The sequence below is a fragment of the Punica granatum genome, chromosome 2, assembly GCF_007655135.1.
Source record: "Punica granatum isolate Tunisia-2019 chromosome 2, ASM765513v2, whole genome shotgun sequence".
Classification (NCBI taxonomy): Eukaryota; Viridiplantae; Streptophyta; class Magnoliopsida; order Myrtales; family Lythraceae; genus Punica; species Punica granatum.
In genome coordinates, this window is record NC_045128.1 from 3,165,738 (window position 1) to 3,187,576 (window position 21,839).

At 40.1% G+C, this 21,839-nt stretch overlaps 3 protein-coding genes across 7 annotated transcripts in view; 1 reads left to right on the forward strand and 2 right to left on the reverse strand.

The window, feature by feature from the left end:
* LOC116196982 (cell division cycle protein 48 homolog) overlaps positions 1-3,604 on the forward strand; it is a 53,262-nt gene extending 49,658 nt beyond the window's left edge. Inside the window, exons 3-10 of the mRNA XM_031526958.1 lie at positions 90-252; positions 333-561; positions 755-1,521; positions 1,610-1,831; positions 1,937-2,008; positions 2,103-2,384; positions 2,594-2,953; positions 3,190-3,604. Coding sequence (XP_031382818.1) covers positions 90-252; positions 333-561; positions 755-1,521; positions 1,610-1,831; positions 1,937-2,008; positions 2,103-2,384; positions 2,594-2,953; positions 3,190-3,462 — 2,368 coding nt within the window. The 3' untranslated portion in view covers positions 3,463-3,604. The remainder of the gene's footprint in view (positions 1-89; positions 253-332; positions 562-754; positions 1,522-1,609; positions 1,832-1,936; positions 2,009-2,102; positions 2,385-2,593; positions 2,954-3,189) is intronic.
* Positions 3,605-7,411: 3,807 nt separating this feature from the next.
* On the reverse strand, positions 7,412-12,093 carry LOC116196833 (acyltransferase-like protein At3g26840, chloroplastic). 4 transcript variants are annotated; one of them, XM_031526738.1, is made up of 13 exons: positions 11,551-12,093; positions 11,151-11,202; positions 10,902-10,957; positions 10,574-10,732; positions 10,305-10,409; positions 10,044-10,150; positions 9,826-9,947; positions 9,377-9,524; positions 9,045-9,181; positions 8,590-8,962; positions 8,276-8,475; positions 8,065-8,174; positions 7,412-7,799 (listed from the first exon to the last, which is right to left on the reverse strand). In XM_031526738.1, exons 1-13 carry the CDS (start codon positions 11,972-11,974, stop codon positions 7,609-7,611), a joined length of 2,184 nt encoding a protein of 727 aa, XP_031382598.1. In that variant the 5' UTR covers positions 11,975-12,093; the 3' UTR covers positions 7,412-7,608. The 4 variants fall into 4 exon arrangements, with proteins under 4 accessions (XP_031382598.1, XP_031382597.1, XP_031382600.1 ...); XM_031526737.1 differs by having other exon boundaries at positions 9,045-9,184; XM_031526740.1 differs by having other exon boundaries at positions 9,416-9,524; positions 11,551-12,092.
* Positions 12,094-13,298: 1,205 nt separating this feature from the next.
* LOC116196835 (acyltransferase-like protein At3g26840, chloroplastic) lies at positions 13,299-18,217 on the reverse strand. Of its 2 annotated transcripts, none has more exons than XM_031526741.1 (13): positions 17,541-18,217; positions 17,141-17,192; positions 16,892-16,947; positions 16,564-16,722; positions 16,295-16,399; positions 16,034-16,140; positions 15,797-15,918; positions 15,386-15,494; positions 15,018-15,157; positions 14,563-14,935; positions 14,248-14,447; positions 14,037-14,146; positions 13,299-13,771 (listed from the first exon to the last, which is right to left on the reverse strand). In XM_031526741.1, exons 1-13 carry the CDS (start codon positions 17,962-17,964, stop codon positions 13,581-13,583), a joined length of 2,148 nt encoding a protein of 715 aa, XP_031382601.1. In that variant the 5' UTR covers positions 17,965-18,217; the 3' UTR covers positions 13,299-13,580. The 2 variants fall into 2 exon arrangements, with proteins under 2 accessions (XP_031382601.1, XP_031382602.1); XM_031526742.1 differs by having other exon boundaries at positions 15,018-15,154; positions 17,541-18,215.
* Between the last annotated feature and the right edge of the window lie 3,622 nt (positions 18,218-21,839).

The following is a 21,839-nucleotide window of genomic DNA, read 5'->3' on the forward strand; positions in this document are numbered from 1 at the left end:
TTAGAGCATTGTTCACTTTACTTGGTTATTAATACAGCGGTGTGCTAGTCGTTCGTTACTTTCGGCTACTGACTGACCCCGTGTTACAGGAAAGATAACAAGGATTACTCTACTGCAATTTTGGAGCGTAAGATGTCACCTAACCGTCTAATAGTTGATGAAGCTATATATGATGATAACTCAATGGTTGCTATGCACCCTGCAACCATGGAGAAGCTCCAGTTTTTCCGAGGAGATACTGTTCTCGTTAAGGTGGTTCTCTTCTTCTCCTGTTGCGGCTTCAAGCATTTGATATCTTATAAGCTTTTGTAATTTTCTTTCTATCCCTTCAGGGCAAGAAGCGTAAGGACACAGTTTGCATTGTGCATGCTGATGAACAATGCGATGAACCAAAGATCAGATTGAACAAAGTAGTTCGAACAAACCTGAGGGTTCATCTTGGCGATGTAGTTTCTGTTTACCAGTGTCCTGATGTGAAGTATGGGAAGTGGGTCCACATCCTTCCTATTGATGATACGATCGAGGGGGTCACCGGAAACCTCTTGGATGCATATTTGAAGCGTACGCCCTCTGAGTCGTATCAGTTTCTTGATTCTTTTCTTGATCTACAGTCTATGCAACGTTGTACAACCTTAAGCTTTCAACAAATGTCACCTAGTAATAGAAAGTTTGACACTTTTAGATCTGCGAAAAAGTATGTTACGACATGTATTTGATATTGGTTTTTTACTCTTTTCTAATCCTTGCTTTGCAGCGTATTTCCTGGAATCTTACCGTCCAGTGAGGACTGGTGACCTCTTTCTTGTAAGAGGTGGAATGCGAAATGTCGAGTTTAAAGTGATAGAGACAGACCCAGGTGAATACTGTGTTGTTGCACCAGATACAGAGATCTTCTGTGAAGGAGAACCGATCAAACGCGAGGAAGAGGAAAAATTGAACGAAGTAGGTTACGATGACATTGGTGGCGTTAGGAAGCAAATGACTCAGATAAGTGAGCTGGTAGAACTTCCACTTAGGCATCCTCAGCTCTTCAAATCCATCGGTGTGAAACCACCAAAGGGAATACTCCTATACGGGCCACCTGGTTCTGGGAAGACTCTGATAGCTAGAGCTGTGGCTAATGAAACCGGCGTGTTTCTCTTCTTGATTAATGGGCCTGAAATCATGTCGAAATTAGCTGGTGAGAGCGAAAACAACCTGAGAAAGGCTTTCGAGGAAGCTGAGAAGAATGCACCGGCAATTATCTTCATTGATGAGGTGGACTCTATTGCGCCGAAGAGAGAGAAGACTCATGGTGAAGTCGAAAGGCGTATCGTGTCACAACTTCTGACATTGATGGACGGGCTTAAGGCAAGGTCCCATGTGATAGTCATCGGAGCTACCAACAGGCCCAATAGTATCGACCCTGCACTTAGGAGATTTGGGAGGTTTGATCGAGAAATCAGTATTGGTGTAGCTGATGAAGTTGGAAGGTTGGAAATTCTCAGAATCCATACGAGAAATATGAAGCTTGCAGAAAATGTGAGATCCCTACAACTTCCCCTTTCAACTGTTAATATTCCATTTGAAAGTTCCGCTTGATCTGAGCCTCTTCTTATCTGCATTTCAGGTCGACCTGGAGAAAGTAGCTCGAGATACTCATGGTTATCTTGGAGCCGACCTTGCTGCCCTTTGCACAGAAGCTGCCCTTCAGTGCATAAGAGAGAAGATGGATGTGATTGACCTCGAGGACGAGACTATTGATGCAGAGATCTTAAATTCCATGGCTGTAACAAATGATCACTTCCAAGCTGCCTTGGGAGCTTCCAATCCATCAGCTCTGCGTGAAACCGTGAGTGATTCTGTCGTTCCTGCGATTAAAAAAGAATGAAGAAATGCGAGGCCATTGTATCAATGCAAAGTAGTAAATACATTTTTCTTTGTCTTGTGTTTGTAGGTCGTGGAAGTTCCGAATGTCTCCTGGGATGATATTGGTGGCCTGGGCAACGTTAAAAGAGAGCTTCAAGAGGTTTGTATTCTGTGATCAATTGCTGTTATTACTTCAAAAGTTGTGATATATCTTTAGATTGCTCGCATAAGCTAATCAACTTCTTTCTTATTAGACTGTTCAATACCCGGTCGAGCATCCCCAGAAGTTTGAAAAATTTGGCATGTCACCTTCCAAGGGTGTTCTCTTTTACGGGCCACCAGGTTGCGGGAAAACCCTTCTTGCAAAAGCCATAGCTAATGAATGCCAAGCAAACTTTATAAGTGTTAAAGGACCTGAGCTTCTGACAATGTGGTTTGGAGAAAGTGAGGCAAATGTGAGGGAGATTTTTGACAAGGCGAGGCAATCAGCTCCGTGCATCCTTTTCTTTGATGAACTCGACTCTATTGCTACTCAGGTACGAGGTCTTCATAATCAATAGCTTACTAAACTGGAACTTGTTGAGTTGTTTATTGAACATAACCTTAATCATCATGGAACTTCACAAGAGATCTGAAAGCTTAAGCTGGAAGAAGAATAAATATACTTCTCATTCATCAATTATATTTCACTTCCAGTACATAGATATGTATTTAGATTTTTCTTACGGGTGATTTCTGATTTTAGCGTGGGAGTTCTGTGGGAGATGCCGGGGGTGCTGCAGATCGAGTCTTGAACCAACTTCTCACAGAGATGGATGGGATGTCAGCTAAGAAGATGGTCTTTATCATAGGGGCCACGAACAGGCCCGACATCATTGACCCGGCACTGCTTCGCCCTGGGCGGCTTGACCAGCTTATCTACATTCCATTACCTGATGAAGCTTCCCGCCTTCAGATCTTCAAAGCTTGTCTAAGGAAGTCTCCTGTCTCGAGGGATGTTGATCTCGGAGCTCTTGCTCGTTACACTCACGGTTTTAGTGGAGCGGATATCACTGAAATTTGCCAGCGTGCCTGCAAATATGCAATCCGAGAAAATATTGAGAAGGTAAGGCAAAAATTTTAGTACTTACCGGCAGATGCGTCTTTTCCATTAAATGTTTGGTTGGCTTTTGATGCTCGAATTTGAATGAGAATGCCATACATTTTTCAAGAAAGTAAAGAGGCTATTTTGCAATTATATTCTCGTGATCCAATCTACCGATCACCTAACAAAAATAGTCCAGAAAGTCATTCTATCGATGCAATTTATATTCACCATCTATTCACATGCCGGAGTTGCAGGATATTGAGAGGGACAGGAGGAAGAAGGAGAACCCAGAGGCATTGGAAGAGGATGAATTTGATGATGTCTCGGAGATTAAGGCTGCGCACTTTGAGGAGTCGATGAAGTACGCCAGAAGAAGTGTGAGCGATGCAGACATTAGAAAGTACCAGCTGTTCGCTCAGACCCTGCAGCAGTCTCGTGGATTCGGGTCTGAGTTCCGGTTCCCTGATCGGACCGACAATGTGGCTGGGGCCACCACTGGGGCAGACAACGATGATCTGTACAGCTGAGTTCTTCCTTGTTCCACCTCTTCTTCTGCCTCCTATATGGCTCTACATGTATGGCTCATGTGTCATGTGTATTACTACGAGTTCTGCTAACAAATGTTACGTCGAGTTAGGCGACCTTATGTTAGGCATTATGCAGAATTAAGATTTCAACTTGTTAAGTTTATGAATGCTCCGTTTGAGGAAGTTAATTTGTTTAAGATTAGTCGATCCCAAGGAAGCCATTAATATATTTAAAGATGCAAAAGAGCACTTAAAAAGTTATGCCTCTGATCCCAGTCCTAAAATCACTCTTCTCACAGTCCATATTGCCTAAGATAACAGTCGTTCAGCTCTCTGGTTCACAACAGCCCACTACTTCGTCAATTTATTAGCTAGCTTGTATTATCAGATCACACGACACATGGGACACGCGATGCGTACTATGCAAGATCACAACATTTCACAGAAATCGTTGCAAGTGACTGCCACATAATAAACAATCAAAAGCTGGTGATTACAATTGCACAAAAGAATACTAGCTAGATCCCATGTGCCAGACTATATTAAGCTCACTCTCTATATGTCCATCACAATATCAAGCAGTTGGAAATACATCACGATATCATCAAGTTGGGAAAAAAAAAAAAGAGCACTTGATAAGTATTAGTTTGTGATTTATCCGCGTGAAGGCGTGACTCGGTAAATGCCGAAGCTGATTTGAGCGTTTGAAGCTTCCAATGAAGCTTTTCCTTGGGCAGAATATCGGCAAGAGCCTGTTATATGATGACGAGGAATTCCAATTCACCAATGATAGTGGGTTACACTAGAGTATAACTTCCACGGATATGACATGACTAAGAGGTCCATCGATAGCTCGGCCATTGTTTCTTGTGGTGGAAGTGCTAATTTCTCTGAAGCGGCCCTCAGAATCTTCACAGGATCACCTGATGAGATATCACAAAAGATACCAGTAAGACGGGGAAGAGTATGCCGGTGGACTTACAAAGTTACAATATGAATGTAGTGGCATGATTTAACGAGTTCATTGCGGCTTTCTCTAGCAACTCTTCATGTATCAAGACTAGATTGGCAATACTGTGGTCCCAAACATGATCGACTATGGTAACTTAAACTGCCGCCTGAATTCTGATCTACAAATTTACGTCATAGGTAGATGGTGAAAGTAGGAATGAACAGCAAAGGGATAAAGCGAACCTCTTATCAAGCAGGGCAAGAAAGGATGAGTAAGTTGGACTTGTTCCAGCATGATCTCCAGCAAAGGTACGAGAGACTGTATTTGCAATGCATTACGATGAAAGAGGTAGCTGCAAACAAAAAGAACAGGTGACAGTACGTATAATGAACGCTCACAAGTCACGAGCAAGGTTGAAATATTCCTCTCGGTCTAAAAAATCATACCGGTCGATACAGTGAAGCAACTTTGCTGAAAACAAGGACTATATACAACGAGCTGTGTTGATTTCGCTTATTACAAGACTTCACCTGGATTAGTCAAGTGGAGCATGAGATTGAGATCGGGGTTAGGTGCTGCTACAGCTAGTGCTAGGCATGCTTCCAGCGATTCTCCAACAAGATGAATAGGTTTATTCGGCAAATGGTAGTCTCTGATTTCAGCGTTCTCTCTGTCATTTTTACAAGGTCTTAATCGCATAAGAAAAAATACCGGTATAAGGGCTTGTAAAAAAGATGAGACATCGAAGGCGTACCCCAGTAGCCAGAGTCGTGAGGACTACCTGTAAATGGTGTTTGATCCGTGACTGTAATGTGCACACACCAAACATTGAAAATCATTCATTTCAAAGCAAAAGTAATCAACGTATGCTGTCTTCTTAAATGTATACTATGAACCGTAAGTGAACCGCTCGAAAAAAATTTTCATTATCAATAGCTTCGATAGCAAGCTACCTAGTTCTCCTCCCTCCAGGACAGATTACTTTGAGTCTGCTTCTAGAAAATTCACATAAATCGATCATCTTCCTCGCTTCGACATGAAAAACAACTGCAGATAATATAGAGTAGCTTAGCTCCTGAGCTTTTTGTTCTAAGAAGCAAGGCCCGCTCCTGTACCATCGATTCCCGAAACATCGCACCTATCAAAGATCAAGAAGTCTCCATTCTAGTCCCAGATAATGCTACACCAAGACCATCCCAGAAAAAGAAAAAAAGATCGAGAACCGAAGTGATTTGAATATATTGATCGTGTGATGGAACCAGACATTGCAAGATTTTGTGAGCTACTACGTCTTCAAACATTAGACAGAAAAGACTCGGCCGCTTCATGGATGTTGGCCTGAATGTATGGCCTTTTATTTTGTCTAATGGTATGGCCTGTTTTGCTTTTCTTGGCTCGAATGTGTGGCCCATTATTCAAGAGTCAGACTGTATAATTATATAAACATGTATATTGTGCGGAATATGTAATTTATTCTTTAATTTCCTCGCACATTCGTGATTATGAACTTGACCATACGATTAAATAACTCGACTTATCAGAAGCCATTTCAATTCCGATTGGCTCCGAGGCCACTTGAACTAACAGAACACTCAAGTTGATGGGGAGACTTAAACACCACGCCGCCCGACAATTATCAGAAGCCATTTTACTGAGCAACCATACATAGTCCTTCTAGTATCTGAAGTACCATTCCTCACTCATGATATCGGGGCACGTGTTTAAAGGGAATGATTTAACAAAGAGACTAGATTCAGGTAGGTGGACAAAGGCTCTCCTTGTACGGATAACAACACGTGTCGTCTCTTGTTTAAATGGGTCGTGTCTATACGGATTCGTATTAGAAAGCTCTAAATTCATACACGACACGTTTAATTATAAATTGATACGGATACGGCACGTCTAACCCATTTAACTAAACTTGTCTAAATGTGTATATATACTTACCTACGCGATATGACAGTATTATCTTTAGGTGCATATTATACTTACATGATATGACAGTATTAACTTTAATTACGTATTACTATACAATTGACATGATAAAAAACACCATAAATAAGTGATTTATATAAATAAATTTAAATGATTTTAGTTTATTTTCTTCTATAAATTGATACAATATGTGAAACAAATTTATTAATATGATAACACTTGGTCTAATCATGTCTAAACGGGTTTGACCGGTTTAGATACGAAATACATTTAGCCTTAACCAAAACCCACTTAATTCCGTGTCGTATCCGTGTCGTGTCAAATACTGTCGGCCCAACTCCTCAGCGCTCACAAGGACGACTCGAATTTAAAATAAGATTAAAGGAGTACTTTTTTTTTATAATCTTTTTAAAGTGAAAATACGGTCATCAACTTACTGGTAGAACCATCACAGAATACTTCATAACATGAGGATCGATCAACTCTTCCCTTATCAGCTAACCGTCTGTCCAGAGGCAAATCCCGACCAGCAAATGACCAAAATAGGAGAAAAATAAGAAAAAGCGCAGAATCACCAAAGCCACAAACAGACTGTCTAAAAGCTTCCCACCAATACATGGAGGATAAAATACTGCACGTGGAAAATCAAATCGGTAGATCTTCAATGACTGAGAACCAAATCACGACATATGATCTATATATATATATGTGTGTGTGTGTGTGTGTGTGTGTATAACTCCAATGGAAGCCTCCCATGCGTTTGATGAGGAGCTTCCATGAAGGCATTTTAAGGAACACATCGGCTTATAGCAGCATAAGCCATTCCCATACATAACACATCCTATATCTTTCCACTGGGTGAAAAAAATAAAATCTGTACATTATTCATCAAATGACTTGGTGAGATTCAGCTGTACCACCTTCCTATGTGACGCAGCGCACACGTGAACAACATGTCATAGTCCCGTTGATTCCACAGAATACCGGAACTACGATCTTCAATCCCTATTGATTCTTCGAATTCCTAGGAAATTGGCATCCAATTCAAATCGAATCCGAAAATTGGCAAAGAGCACAGTAGCTCCAAATTTTATTGAATGATCAAAAAGACAACTGTCTTTATGCCTAGGGCTTACACCGCTTAAATAGACTTAAACGAAATTATAACGAAGGAAATAAATTATTTCCTAAAAATTGCAAAAAAGCCCGACTAATATAAAATTGTCCGTTTTCTGCCGCATCACTATGCTTAGTCGAAGTCACAGCTCGAATGTTGGAATATCGGATGAAGAGCCATTAACAGTCTGATAAACAAGTCTAGAGAAGATGCTTCGGTAAGGGTCGCCTTCTCTCTTATCTTGAAGGTAGGCGATGCATCTCTCGACCTCGGACTTGACTTCGAGGTACAATTCGTGGGATTTCTTCCTGTCCTTCAGTTCCTGCTTCCTCCCTTCAGAATATATGACCGTGGGGCGAAAAGTCAATACATCGGTTTCATTCAGGACCATTCAGAAAGTTTTGAGAATGCTCAAACCTAACTCAGAAACTATTTTAAGAAATGAAATCGCTAATGCTGACTTATCTAAATGCTTATACCAAGGTACATACTTGTAAGGAAATGTACAGGTGGTGAATGAAATAACGGACTTCATGGATCTGTAAGTCATACTGTTCTACTCTGAGTCATTCCAAGGTACGAAATGAGGTGAACGTACCTTCAGTGTCTATTGGTTTACCGAAGAGATAGTAGAACCGACCCGGGATCTTCGGCATAACTCCTGGAAGGTGCATATCTTGGTTTGCTACCTCTCCCGTGGCAGTTGTCCTGTCATTGTGATATTAGACCGAATGCAAAAAAGAGGCAATCTCGATGCACTAAAGGTTAGGGGCAGTCAAACAGCATGGATATAATCATGCTATGCGTACCTCAGCTTTACATTCCCCTCAGTATTGCGCCTTATCTGATCCCTGTAATATGGGATCTTCATGAGGTCTTCATAATCAAGAACGACCTGGCCAATATCATCTTCTCCGACAGTCCCAAAGGGTACTATTTTGGCTCCAAATTTTGCTGCCATTCGGACGAATTCAGCCTGTTCCGGCCAAAATAACTTGTATTCTTCACCCTGCAAAAGTGTAAATTCAGGGTAATTTAGTGCTGGGATGAGGCCTGCTTTACTGAATTTTTTGGATGCGCATACGATTTTCCATCCATCTGATACAATCAAAGACATGCTTACCTTCCTATGAAGGGCTTCACGTGCGCCGCCAGGGTACAGTAGGACGTGAGACTTCCTCGAGAAAAGTTTAAATAAGTTCGCTCCTGAGACAGGAACAGCGCCCATAATGTGGAAAGCATCGTAAAAAAATGGGCTGAGGGTGCTGCCATGTTCCTTGTACTTGGGGAACAACATAGGATGCGCTATCCCACGCAAATGTATGTTCCTCTCAATCAAAAACTGAGTCATCAAAGGGATGATTTCCAGTCCTAGTAACATGTGATAGCCCACGAGGAGAACTGGCCCCTCATAAGGGATCCCGGCGAGGCCTCTGACGATTGTCCCATCCTCCAGAGTTGACAGCATGACAGGGGCGGTCATGTCATTAAACCATCTAAGAACATAACAGTTGTCCAAAGTTTAAACAGGTTTGTATGAAAGGTCTTGTGTGCAAGGATGTCTAAGAAACTACCTACTTGCTTGATTCATAGAGCTTTATGAACTCGGAATGGGTTGGTGGCAAGTAATCTGATATGTAATCCTGGCTCTTGCCGCGACGGTAGAAAGTAGCACCCTTGATTGTAGTTACTAAGTCAATGCCATTGCCATCTTCCTGCTACAAAGTAGAAGTATTATATATTGCACTGAAATACTTACAAGAGCGCTGGTAATTATGTATACGGAAACATCGAGATATCATCACAAGAAGCGTGACACCGAATAGGTGAATAGGCTCTTTTTTATGTTTGAGCCCGGCAGATGAAGAATTGAAATCCGAGGGAGGAAGGATCGGTGTTTGGCAACATACGTTTTCTGAGAGAGAGAGAGAGAGAGCAGGAAGACAGACCAAGAAGAGGAAATGACCATTCTCCTCATATCTACGAATCTCACATCCTGGCACTGCACGATAGAGCCGTGAAGCTTCAGCTTGACTTGGCAGCAGCTGATCCCTTTCACTGGAATCATAAAGTTGCAAAATCAAGATTTCGCCGAAATGATAAAGGTTTCACCCATCTACTATATAATGCCTATCCACCATTTAGGAAGTTGGGACCTCTTATGAGAATCCACTATAATGCAAATAAGAAAGCAGAAACAATCGTATTTTTGTTCGCATGAGTTATCTGTGCACACATTTAAAGAAGCCGGAGATATCGGGAAAAAATATTTGAAGCTAACGTGCTCAGGCAAACCATCTTCTCAGGCGACTACTTGCTATACATCAGATTGTCCAGATGAGATTAAAAAAAGACGGACCTGATAAGCAATAGAGTTTGTGCTTTAACTGCATGAAGGCGTGAATTCGTATATGCTGAAGCCGACTTAAGCATCTGAAGCTTCCATAGAAATGTTCCCTTGGGTAGAATATCAGCAAGAACCTGTCATATGATCATTGGTGATTCTCATAATTTAGAAGTTGGACCGACATACACGATTAAAGAACCTGTTCAGAGTGTTCAGATGATGAATATTACAGAGATAAAAGCCGACATGTTTAAGAGGTCCTTCGACAGCTCCGCCACCATTTCTTGTGGTGGGAGTGCTTTCTCCGAAGTGGCCCTCAGAGTATTCAAAGGATCACCTGAGGAGATACCAGAAAAGATCCTGGTAAGATGGGAAAAACCGATATGGTACTTACAAACCGGTGAGACATTGTCTGGCAACTTTTAATAGGCACTTTTAGTACGAGGAAATAGCCTCATAAATAGAAATAATACCAAAGAGAGAAATCGAACCTCTCATTAAACTGAGTAAGTAAGGATGGGTAAGTTGGACTTGATCCGGCATGATTTCCAGCAAAGGTACGAGAGATTGTGCTTGTGATGCATTGAAAGATGTTGCTGCAAAAGAACAGAACATGCAAGCAATATGAGCATTCACAAGCAACGTTGATATATTCCTCTTCGGTCTTAAAACATTCCAAGCAATATGAAGCAACTTGTAGAAAACAAGAAAGACGTGAAGCATATGCATCCATTATAACTTCACCAGACGAAGGCTTCACCTGGGTTAGACAAGATGAGTACGAGATCAAGGTCGGGGTTACGTGCTGCTACAGCTAGTGCGAGGCATGCTCCCAGTGATTCTCCAACAAGATAAATAGGTCTATTCGGCGAATTGTGGCTCTCTGATTTCACTGTCTTCTCGATCAATTTTACAAGATCTGAAGCACATGTAGAGTAACTACCACAATAAGATAAAAGTACGAGATATCGACATTACATTGAACTCCATAACTAGATATGATGCAGATGCAGTGCATCTACATCAATATCCTTGCAACAAATGCATGCTTCAATGAGGCAAGTGAAAGGAGTGATGAAGTGGAGGACCTGTAAATGGTGTTCGATCCATAACTGGAATGTGCAAGCACCAAACGTCGAAAATCCTTCATTCCAAGGGGGGAAAAAATCATCGGTTATCTTCAAAAACATTGACATTGTAGTGTAGATGCTCACTCGAAGAATTATTCAATATCAATAGCCTTGACAGCAAGCAACTTAGCTCTGACCCATCTGGCCTACATATGCTGAGTCTGCTCTAAAAAAATTTTGCATGAAGTTTAGAGTATAAGTGCTTACTTCCCGAGCTTCTTGTGCTGCGAAGCGAGCCCAGCTCCAGTACCGTCGATTCCTGAAATATTGCATATCTTAATACGTCCACTACGAGAAAAGCTGAGAGGAAATACTGAGCAAAGGCTCATGGTGGCGAAAAAACCAATTCAAGAATGGAAGTGATGCAGCTATACTGATTAGTGACAGAGCCAAACATAGCAATCTTATGGTCAGATGACCTTTCCGAGTTTTCGTTCTTAAATGAAGGAAAACATCCTAACTGCCATAGAAAAGAAATGCTTAATTCCGATTCGGAGGGATCGGTCAAGCAAATTAGCATCACTCAGATAACTTCCAGTGTGACAGAGGTGAATAATGGAATGGGAATGCGATAAAGAGTAAAAATAATTGCATTTTGATAGCTAACCGGGCAGATAGAGGAGCAGAGGAGAATTATTGATGCGAGACGCGCACTCCAGAGGAGAGAACCACCGCGGCAGTCCACCGGCTGATCTGATCAAATCCTTGGCGAGGTCAAAGAAGTCCTCCAACCTCTTCTTCCCCTCTAACTCTGATCCTTCATCCTCCATGAACGGCGATGCTGCCGCGCTTCCATTGGGCTCCCTGTCCTTCCAATGCCTCCTGTTCTGACCCAACTCACCTTCCGTAGTCGGAGTCGGACCCGGGACAGAAGTAGGAGCAGAGGGCAGCTGCTCAGCTGTCGAAACAGCAAATAGTCGTTGAGTGGAGCTGATGAGTGCCAGCCGGCGAGCTCTCGGAGCTGGATAGGAGTGACGGGGAATGCCCGGGGGAAAGCCAGAGGCAAAGACGCTTCCCCCAGCTGCCGCCATGGGTGGGATTGAGCTGGCTGAACTCCGGGAAGAGACGAAGGCGGCCGGGAGGAATGGCAGAATGAAACGAGCCGCAGCCTTTGGCGGTCTCCGGAGATTTCAAAGGCAGAGTAAGAGAAACAGAGCATGATTTGGACAATAATATGCAATAACAAATAAACTAATATGTCGACAAAAATACTCATAAAGATAAAATTCTTACGACATTTAATAATTTTTATTTACGATCACAACAAAGAAGACCGAAAAATAAAAAGGAGAAGGGGTTTCATTTATGAAAAAGAACCCAAGTTCACTCGGTGTTGAGTCGAAAAGGAGAACGGTACTGCACTAAACCCATTTGTGTAAATATAATAATATTACATAAGTTACTACAACTGCGGTTTTACTACGTGTTTCGATTAAATCCAGCTCTATCGAAAATTATAAAACTGCCTATTATTGTGTAAGTAATTTATCCCATACTTGTCAATAGCAACACGTTTCTATACAAAGACATCATAGAAACATCATATATTGTTTTCCATTTAAGTGAGTTGTTATAAGCACATCCACGAAACCAAACTTTAGTATTTCCTAAATTAATAAAGGATGTACATGACAAAGTAGTATTGGTAACATAGCGGTCGACTAAAAATTGGACGTTGATAAAAAAATAGAGATAAAGTTCCCTACAGAGGCTCCTTAAAAGGGAGTGTTTACGGAGCCTAATTAGAGCGTGTCGCGTCCTAGATTGTCAGATGATTATCGGTGTCGAAATAATAAGAAGTTTGTTAAATAGCAAAAAACTTGTTATTTAACAATAAACTTATTAGGATATCGATTTTCAGACATTGATCACGTGCAAGTCACTAGCCTTAAGTGTCCACAACTAGGGACGAAGCCAGAAATAACGTTCAGGGAGCAAATTAAAAGTTTTGGAGCAAAAGCCAAATAATAAAATAATTTATGGGGGCATTGATTTTTTTTTAGGGACAAAAGTTGAAATTTTTTACAAATTTACATGTGAAACCTTCACCAAATGGAAAAGTCAGGGGGGCAATTTGCCCCCCGGAGCCTTAATGGCTCCGCCCCTGTCCACGAGCGACCTGCAAAAGGGGAAAGAATGGGAGAGAATCCCAATTTTCCTCTTCGATCCTTAAACGAGAATGTGTACGAGAAGAAAGGTAAAAAAATTGAACTTACGGTTTATGGACACCTAGAGAGATATTTATAGGAGTCGCGAGATATTTGTACGAGGATATCATAATTTGTTTATAATATTTAATAACATATAACATGCAAGTATACTCGCCATATATGACGTTAGAGATAGAAAATAATGTCTCGTAAATAAGATATATATATATATATATTCAAGAAATAATATCAAACATATTATGAAAGAAATATCCTTAATAGGATTTTGTCACCCAACTTGGAATATAAACATGAGCCTAGAATAATAAGTCGGGCCGAACGGGTCGGATCAATTTTCTGATCCCTAACAAAACTTATTATTTTGAAAATATTGAGATACTTAATAAACTATTTCCTAATAATTACAAAAACGCCCGACTAACATAAAATTGCCCGTTTTGTGCCGCATCACTATGCTTAGCCGAAGTCAGAGCTCGAATGTTGGAATATCGGATGAAGAGCCATTAACAGTCTGATAAACAAGTCTAGAGAAGATGCTTCGGTAAGGGTCGCCTTCTCTCTTATCTTGAAGGTAGGCGATGCATCTCTCGACCTCGGACTTGACTTCGAGGTACAATTCGTGGGATTTCTCCCTGTCCTTCAGTTCCTGCTTCCTCCCTTCAGGATATATGACCGTGGGGCGAAAAGTCAATACATCGGTTTCATTCAGGACCATTCAGAAAGTTTTGAGAATGCTCAAACCTAACTCAGAAACTATTTTAAGAAATGAAATCGCTAATGCTGACTTATCTAAATGCTTATACCAAGGTACATGCTTGTAAGGAAATGTACAGGTGGTGAATGAAATAACGGACTTCATGGATCTGTAAGTCATACTGTTCTACTCTGAGTCATTCCAAGGTACGAAATGAGGTGAACGTACCTTCAGTGTCTATTGGTTTACCGAAGAGATAGTAGAACCGACCCGGGATCTTCGGCATAATTCCTGGAAGGTGCATATCTTGGTTTGCTACCTCTCCCGTGGCAGTTGTCCTGTCATTGTGATATTAGACCGAATGCAAAAAAGAGGCAATCTCGATGCAGTAAAGGTTAGGAGCAGTAAAACAGCATGGATATAATCATGCTATGCGTACCTCAGCTTTACATTCCCCTCAGTATTGCGCATTATCTGATCCCTGTAGTATGGGATCTTCATGAGGTCTTCATAATCAAGAACGACCTGGCCAATATCGTCTTCTCCAACAGTCCCAAAGGGTACTATTTTGGCTCCAAATCTTGCTGCCATTCGGACAAATTCAGCCTGTTCTGGCCAAAATAACTTGTATTCTTCACCCTGCAAAAGAAAAAATTCAGGATATTTTAGTGCCGGGATGAGGCCTGCTTTACTGAATTTTTTTGGATGCGCATACGATATTTCATCCATCTGTTACAATCAAAGACATACTTACCTTCCTATGAAGGGCTTCACGCACGCCGCCAGGGTACAGTAGGACGTGAGACTTCCTCGAGAGAAGTTTAAATAAGTTCGTTCCTGAGACAGGAACAGCGCCCATAATGCGGAAAGCATCGTAAAAAAATGGGCTGAGGGTGCTGCCATCTTCCTTGTACTTGGGGAACAACATAGGATGCGCTATCCCACGCACATGTATGTTCCTCTCAATCAAAAACTGAGCCATCAAAGAGATGATTTCCAGTCCTAGTAACATGTGATAGCCCACGAGGAGAACTGGCCCCTCAGAAGGGATCCCGGCGAGGCCTCTGACGATTGTCCCATCCTCCAGAGTTGACAGCATGACAGGGGCGGTCATGTCACTAAACCATCTAAGAACATAACAGTTGTCCAAAGTTTAAAAAGGTTTGTATGAAAGGTCTTGTGTGCAAGGATGTCTAAGAAACTACCTACTTGTTTGATTCATAGAGCTTTATGAACTCGGAATGGGTTGGTGGCAAGTAATCTGATATGTAATCCCGGCTCTTGCCTCGACGGTAGAAAGTAGCGCCCTTGATTGTAGTTACTAAGTCAATGCCATTGCCATCCTCCTGCTACAAAGTAGAAGCATTATACATTGCACTGAAATACTTACAAGAGCGCTGGTAATTATTGTACGCGAAAACATCTAGATATCATCACAAGAAGAGCGACACCGAATAGGTGGGTAGCCTCTTTTTTATATTTGAGCCCGACAGATGAAGAATTGAAATCCGAGGGAGGAAGGATCAGTGTCTGGCAACATATGTTTTCTGAGAGAGAGAGAGAACAGGAAGACAAACCAAGAAGAGGAAATGACCATTCTCCTCGTATCTACGAATCTCACATCCTGGTAGCGCACGATAGAGCCGTGAAGCTTCAGCTTGACTTGGCAGCAGCTGATCCCTTTCACTGGAATCATAAAGTTGCAAAATCAAGATTTCATCAAAATGATAAAAGGATTCACCCATCTACTATATAATGCCTATCCACCTTTTAGGAAATTGGGACCTCTTATGAGAATCCACTGTAATGCAAATAAGAAAGCAGAAACAATCGTATTTTCGTTCACATGAATTATCTGTGCACGCATTTAAAGAAGTCGGAGATATCGGGAAAAAATATTTGAAGCTAACGTGCTCAGGCAAACCATCTTGTCAGGCGACTACTTGCTATACATCAGATTGTCAAGATGAGATTAAAAAAAGACGGACCTGATGAGTAATAGAGTTTGTGCTTTAACTGCATGAAGGCGTGAATTCGTATATGCTGAAGCCGACTTAAGCATCTGAAGCTTCCATAGAAATGTTCCCTTGGGTAGAATATCAGCAAGAACCTGTCATATGATCATTGGTGATTCTCATAATTTAGAAGTTGGACGGACATATACGATTAAAGAACGAGAGAGACTCGTTGGATCCTATTCAGAGTGTTCAGATGATGAATGTTACAGAGATAAAAGACGGCATGTTTAAGAGGTCCTTCGACAGCTCCGCCACCATTTCTTGTGGTGGGAGTGCTTTCTCTGAAGTTGCCCTCAGAGTATTCAAAGGATCACCTGAGGAGATACCAGAAAAGATCCTGGTAAGATGGGAAAAACCAATATGGTACTTACAAACCGGTGAGACATTGTCTAGCAACTCTTAATAGGCACTTTTAGTATGAGGAAATAGCCTCATAAATAGAAATAATAGCGAAGAGAGAAATCGAACCTCTCATTAAACTGAGTAAGTAAGGAAGGGTAAGTTGGACTTGATCCGGCATGATTTCCAGCAAAGGTATGAGAGATTGAACTTGTGATGCATTGAAAGATGTTGCTGCAAAAGAACAGAACATGCAAGCAATATGAGCATTCACAAGCAACGTTGATATATTCCTCTTCGGTCTTAAAACATTCCGAGCAATATGAAGCAACTTGTAGAAAACAAGAAAAACGTAAAGCATATGCATCGATTATAACTTCACCAGACGAAGACTTCACCTGGGTTAGACAAGATGAGTATGAGATCAAGGTCAGGATTACGTGCTGCTACAGCTAGTGCGAGGCATGCTCCCAGTGATTCTCCAACAAGATAAATAGGTCTATTCGGCGAATTGTGGCTCTCTGATTTCACTGTCTTCTCGATCAATTTTACAAGATCTGAAGCACATGTAGAGTAACTACCACAATAAGATAAAAGTACGAGATATCGACATTACATTGAACTCCATAACTAGATATGATGCAGAAGCAGTGCATCTACATCAATATCCTTGTAACAAATGCATGCTTCAATGAGGCAAGTGAAAGGAGCGACGAAGTGGAGGACCTGTAAATGGTGTTCGATCCATAACTGGAATGTGCAAGCACCAAACGTCGAAAATCCTTCATTCCAAGGGGGGGAAAAATCATCGGTTATCTTCAAAAACATTGACATTGTAGTGTAGATGCTCACTCGAAGAATTATTCAATATCAATAGCCTTGACAGCAAGCAACTTAGCTCTGACCCATCTGGCCTACATATGCTGAGTCTGCTCTAAAAAAATTTTGCATGAAATTTAGAGTATAAGTGCTTACTTCCCGAGCTTCTTGTGCTGCGAAGCGAGCCCAGCTCCAGTACCGTCGATTCCTGAAATATTGCATATCTTACTACGTCCACTACGAGAAAGGCTGAGAGGAAATACTGAGCAAAGGCTCATGGTGGCGAAAAAAACAATTCAAGAATGGAAGTGATGGAGCTATACTGATTAGTGACAGAGCCAAACATAGCAATCTTATGGTCAGATGACCTTTCCGAGTTTTCATACTTAAATGAAGGAAAACATCCTAACTGCCATAGAAAAGAAATGCTTAATCCCGATTCGGAGGGATCGGTCAGACAAATTAGCATCACTCAGATAACTTCCAGTATGACAGAGGTGAATAATGAAATGGGAATGCGATAAAGAGTAAAAATAATTGCATTTTGATAGCTAACCGGGCAGATAGAGGAGCAGAGGAGAATTATTGATGCGAGACGCGCACTCCAGAGGAGAGAACCACCGCGGCAGTCCACCGGCTGATCTGATCAAATCCTTGGCGAGGTCAAAGAAGTCCTCCAACCTCTTCTTCCCCTCTACCTCTGATCCTTCATCCTCCATGAACGGCGATGCTGCCGCGCTTCCATTGGGCTCCCTGTCCTTCCAGTGCCTCCTGTTCTGACCCAACTCACCTTCCGTAGTCGGAGTCGGACCCGGGACAGAAGTAGGAGCAGAGGGCAGCTGCTCAGCTGTCGAAACAGCAAATAGTCGTTGAGTGGAGCTGATGAGTGCCAGCCGGCGAGCTCTCGGAGCTGGATAGGAGTGACGGGGAATGCCCGGGGGAAAGCCAGAGGCAAAGACGCTTCCCCTAGCTGCCGCCATGGGTGGGATTGAGCTGGCTAAACTCCGGGAAGAGTCGAAGGCGGCTAGTAGGAATGGCTGAATGAAACGAGCCGCAGCCTTTGGCGGTCTCCGGAGATTTCAAAGGCAGAGTAATAGAAGCAGAGTATGATTGGACAATAATTTAAAGCTTCCCATTGTTGACTTACATATACATATATATATATATGTGTGTAATAACATATAAACTAATATCTAGACATAAATACTCACAAATCTAAAATTCTCACGACATTTAATAATTTTTCTTTACGAACACAAGAAAGAAGACGGAAAAATAAAGGGAGACGGGCTTTCATTTACTAAAAATGAACCCAAAATCTCTCGGCATCGAGTCAAAAAGGAGAACGACACTGCACTAAACGCATTTTGTGTAAGTATAACAATATTACATAAGTTACTACAAGTGCAGTATTACTACGTGTTTCGATTAAATCCAGCTCTATCAAAAATTATAAAACCGCCTATTATCGTATATGTAATTTATCCCATACTTGTCAATAGCAACGCGTTTCTATACAAAGACATCATAGAAACATCATATATTGTTTTCCATTTAAGTGAGTTGTTTTAAGCACATCCACGGAACCAAACTTTAGTATTTCCTAAATTAATAAAGGAGAAACATGACAAAGTAGTATTGGTAACATAGCGGTCGACTAAAAATTAGACGTTGATAAAAAAAATAGAGATAAAGTTCCCTACAGAGGCTCCTTAAAAGGGAGTGTTTACGGGCCTAATTGGAGCGCGCCGCGTCGTAGATTGTCGGATGATTATTGGTGTCAAAATAATAAGAAACTTGTTAAATAACAAAAAACTTATTATTTAACAAGAAACTTATTAGGATCTCGATTTTCAGACATTGATCACGTACAAGTCACTAGCCTTAAGTGTCTACGAGCAGAGGCGGAGCCAGAAATAATGTTCAGGGGCAAATTAAAAGTTTTGGAGCAAAAGTCAAATAATAAAATAAGTTAGGGGGTATTGATTTTTTTTAGGGATAAAAGTTGAAATTTTTTACAAATTTGTATGTGAAACCTTCACCAAATGGAAAGGTCAGGGGGGCAATTTGTCCCCCTTGAGCCTTAATGGCTCCGCCCCTGTCCACGAGCGACCTGCAAAAGGGGGAAGAATGGGAGCGAATCCCTATTTTTCTCTATGATCTTTAAACGAGAATGTGTACGAGAAGAAAGGTAGAAAAATTGAACTTATGGTTTATGGACACCTAGAGAGATATTTATAGGAGTCGCAAGATATTTGTACGAGGATATCATAATTTGTGTAGAATATTTAATAATATATAACATGTAAGTGTACTCGCCATATATGACGTTAGAGATAGAAAATAATGTCTCGTAAATAATATATATATATATATATATTAGTAAATATTCAAGAAATAATATCAAACATATTATGAAAGAAATATCCTTAATAGGATTTTGTCACCCAACTTGAAATATAAACATGAGCCTAGGATAATAAGTCGGACCGAACGGGTCGGATTAATTTTCTGATCCCTAACAAAACTTATTATTTTGAAAATATTGAGATACTTACTAATAATAAAAAACTTATTATTTTATAAAAAATTTTATTATTTTAAATATAATAAACTCTTATTAAATAATAAATTATCTTATTAAATAATAAAAAACTTATTTTCTTCTAAGCATATGTAAAACTTACTTTTTAAGGAGCCTTCTGTACGCTAGCAACAATCAAAAAAACAATTATCCACCGTTCGAATAAAAACAATTATAAAAGAATATTAAAAAATTATAGCATTCCCTGTTCTTTCACGTATCTTCTTTTTCTTTTTCTTTTTCTTTTTTTTTTTTGCTTGAATGTTCTTTCACGTATCAGATGACTTTCCAGTCATCCTTTGCAATGAGAACAGATTAACATTTTGTGTCTACTTAGTTGACCACAACGACAGCGGAAATCACGAAGATATAATACATTGAACTTTCAGGAATTCACTTTCCCTTGTTCCAATATAGACGCCAACCGTTATATATATATATATATATATATAGAAACCCTTCACATTAGTATCCGCCATCCTTAGGAATGATTTCTGCTCCAAAGAAAATGAAAATAGGAGGAATTTGTTACATGAGGTCTTTACAAAGGAATATGTTGAGACCATAATGCAAACCCATTGGATCAACTTCATGAATGAAAATGAGAAAAACATCCTTTTCTGGGACTGATTTTACCAAGTCTTCATGGAAGAAAAGGCCATAAAATTCACTGAGAAATTTGGGGATGAGATTTTTTGAAATTTGTGATTTTTTTATTTTTAAATCATTAATGAATAAATAAATTAAAAATTAATGAATTATCATAATTAAATTAAAAAATCTTTACTAATAATATCGTCTAAAATATTTTTATCTTTGTGATTTGGTGCGATATATACCTACAGGTGAGAGAAAGTCTATGAAAATATATCTATATGTATAATATATGTGTGATACATGTTTTGAATCTCGAAGAGAGACTCGGTTAAATGACATGTCTATGAAGATGTAGACTACCTGCACTTGGACAGAAAGACCCATCATATTTAACAAATAACCACTTATACAAAATCGAAGAATCCCAAAATTTTACAAAATTTTATGGGTGAGAAAAGGCAAAAAAAATAATAAATTCACTTCCAAAAGTCTAATTATAAATACATTAACATAAACTTGTGTGCGCGCAAACAATTAAAGAACTATAATTGTAAAGATATTTTTCAGAGTTAGATCGGTTATTCTTTTGTTTACTATTAGTTGTATAATAACATATTGTTATTGATTGTAAATTATTATTTTTAACAATTTATAGTTCGTATTTATATAATAAATTAGCACATTTTTTTTCGTCCGACTCACGGCGCTACGATGTGTGTGTGTGTGTGTAAGAAAAGTCGTTGGATGAACGAACGGTTGTTGACACTGATGAAAGTGGGGCCCGCTGCCGGGTCAGGGTGCTGGCACGTTTTATTTTGCTTGTGGCTGTTATCTGATTTCCATCGCCCGTTGACCTCCGGCTTCGTCTTCTTGTTCGTCGCTTGGACGGCGGCAGGAAGTAGAAGGCCTTATACATCAAAGACGACAAAATAGTTGATGTCAATGCCGTGTTGATTGTGTTTTTCTTTTCTTGTCTTATTTTAATATATCGTATTTTCCTGCTTCTTTAAAACTTTTTTTTTTCATTTTTTTTTACCGTATCTTTCTTCTTTCTTTCCAAAGTTTCAATATAACTTCCATCTCAAGCCCTCATTCTCAATCCCTCAATTGCAGACTCCAATTGTGCCAGACTTTTTTTATATTTTGTTCTTGATTTCCTGTTTTATGTGCGGTTGGAGTTGATTAGATTGAACCATCGGACTCTATTGTTCTTCTTCTTCTCCGTATTTTGTTTTATTCCATTTCTTTCGACGTATGTAACTAGGGATGTAGGGGTTCGGGTATCTTTTTTTTTCACGATATCCGGACCCTACCCTATAGGGGACATATTTTAATATTTTGAAATCGGACCTACCCTGTTAGAACTTGAAATCGAAACCTATCCAGAATCTGAATTATACTATATAAATAAGATTTAGCGCTTATAAGATCCTTTCTTACTAATAGTTTTATTAAGTCTGGAGTCTCATTAAACATACTATATTCATCGAAATTAATAGTTATATCTTCAATCCTCTTCTGTAACTCATATAATTCCTTTTCCGATAGATCCATAGTATTATTTAGTTTTTTATCCATCTTGTACTCATTCAATAATTTAATAACTTGTATATTAAACCTTGAAGGATCTTCTTTCTCTATGGTTTTTAGCTTCTATATCCCTGTATAAATCAT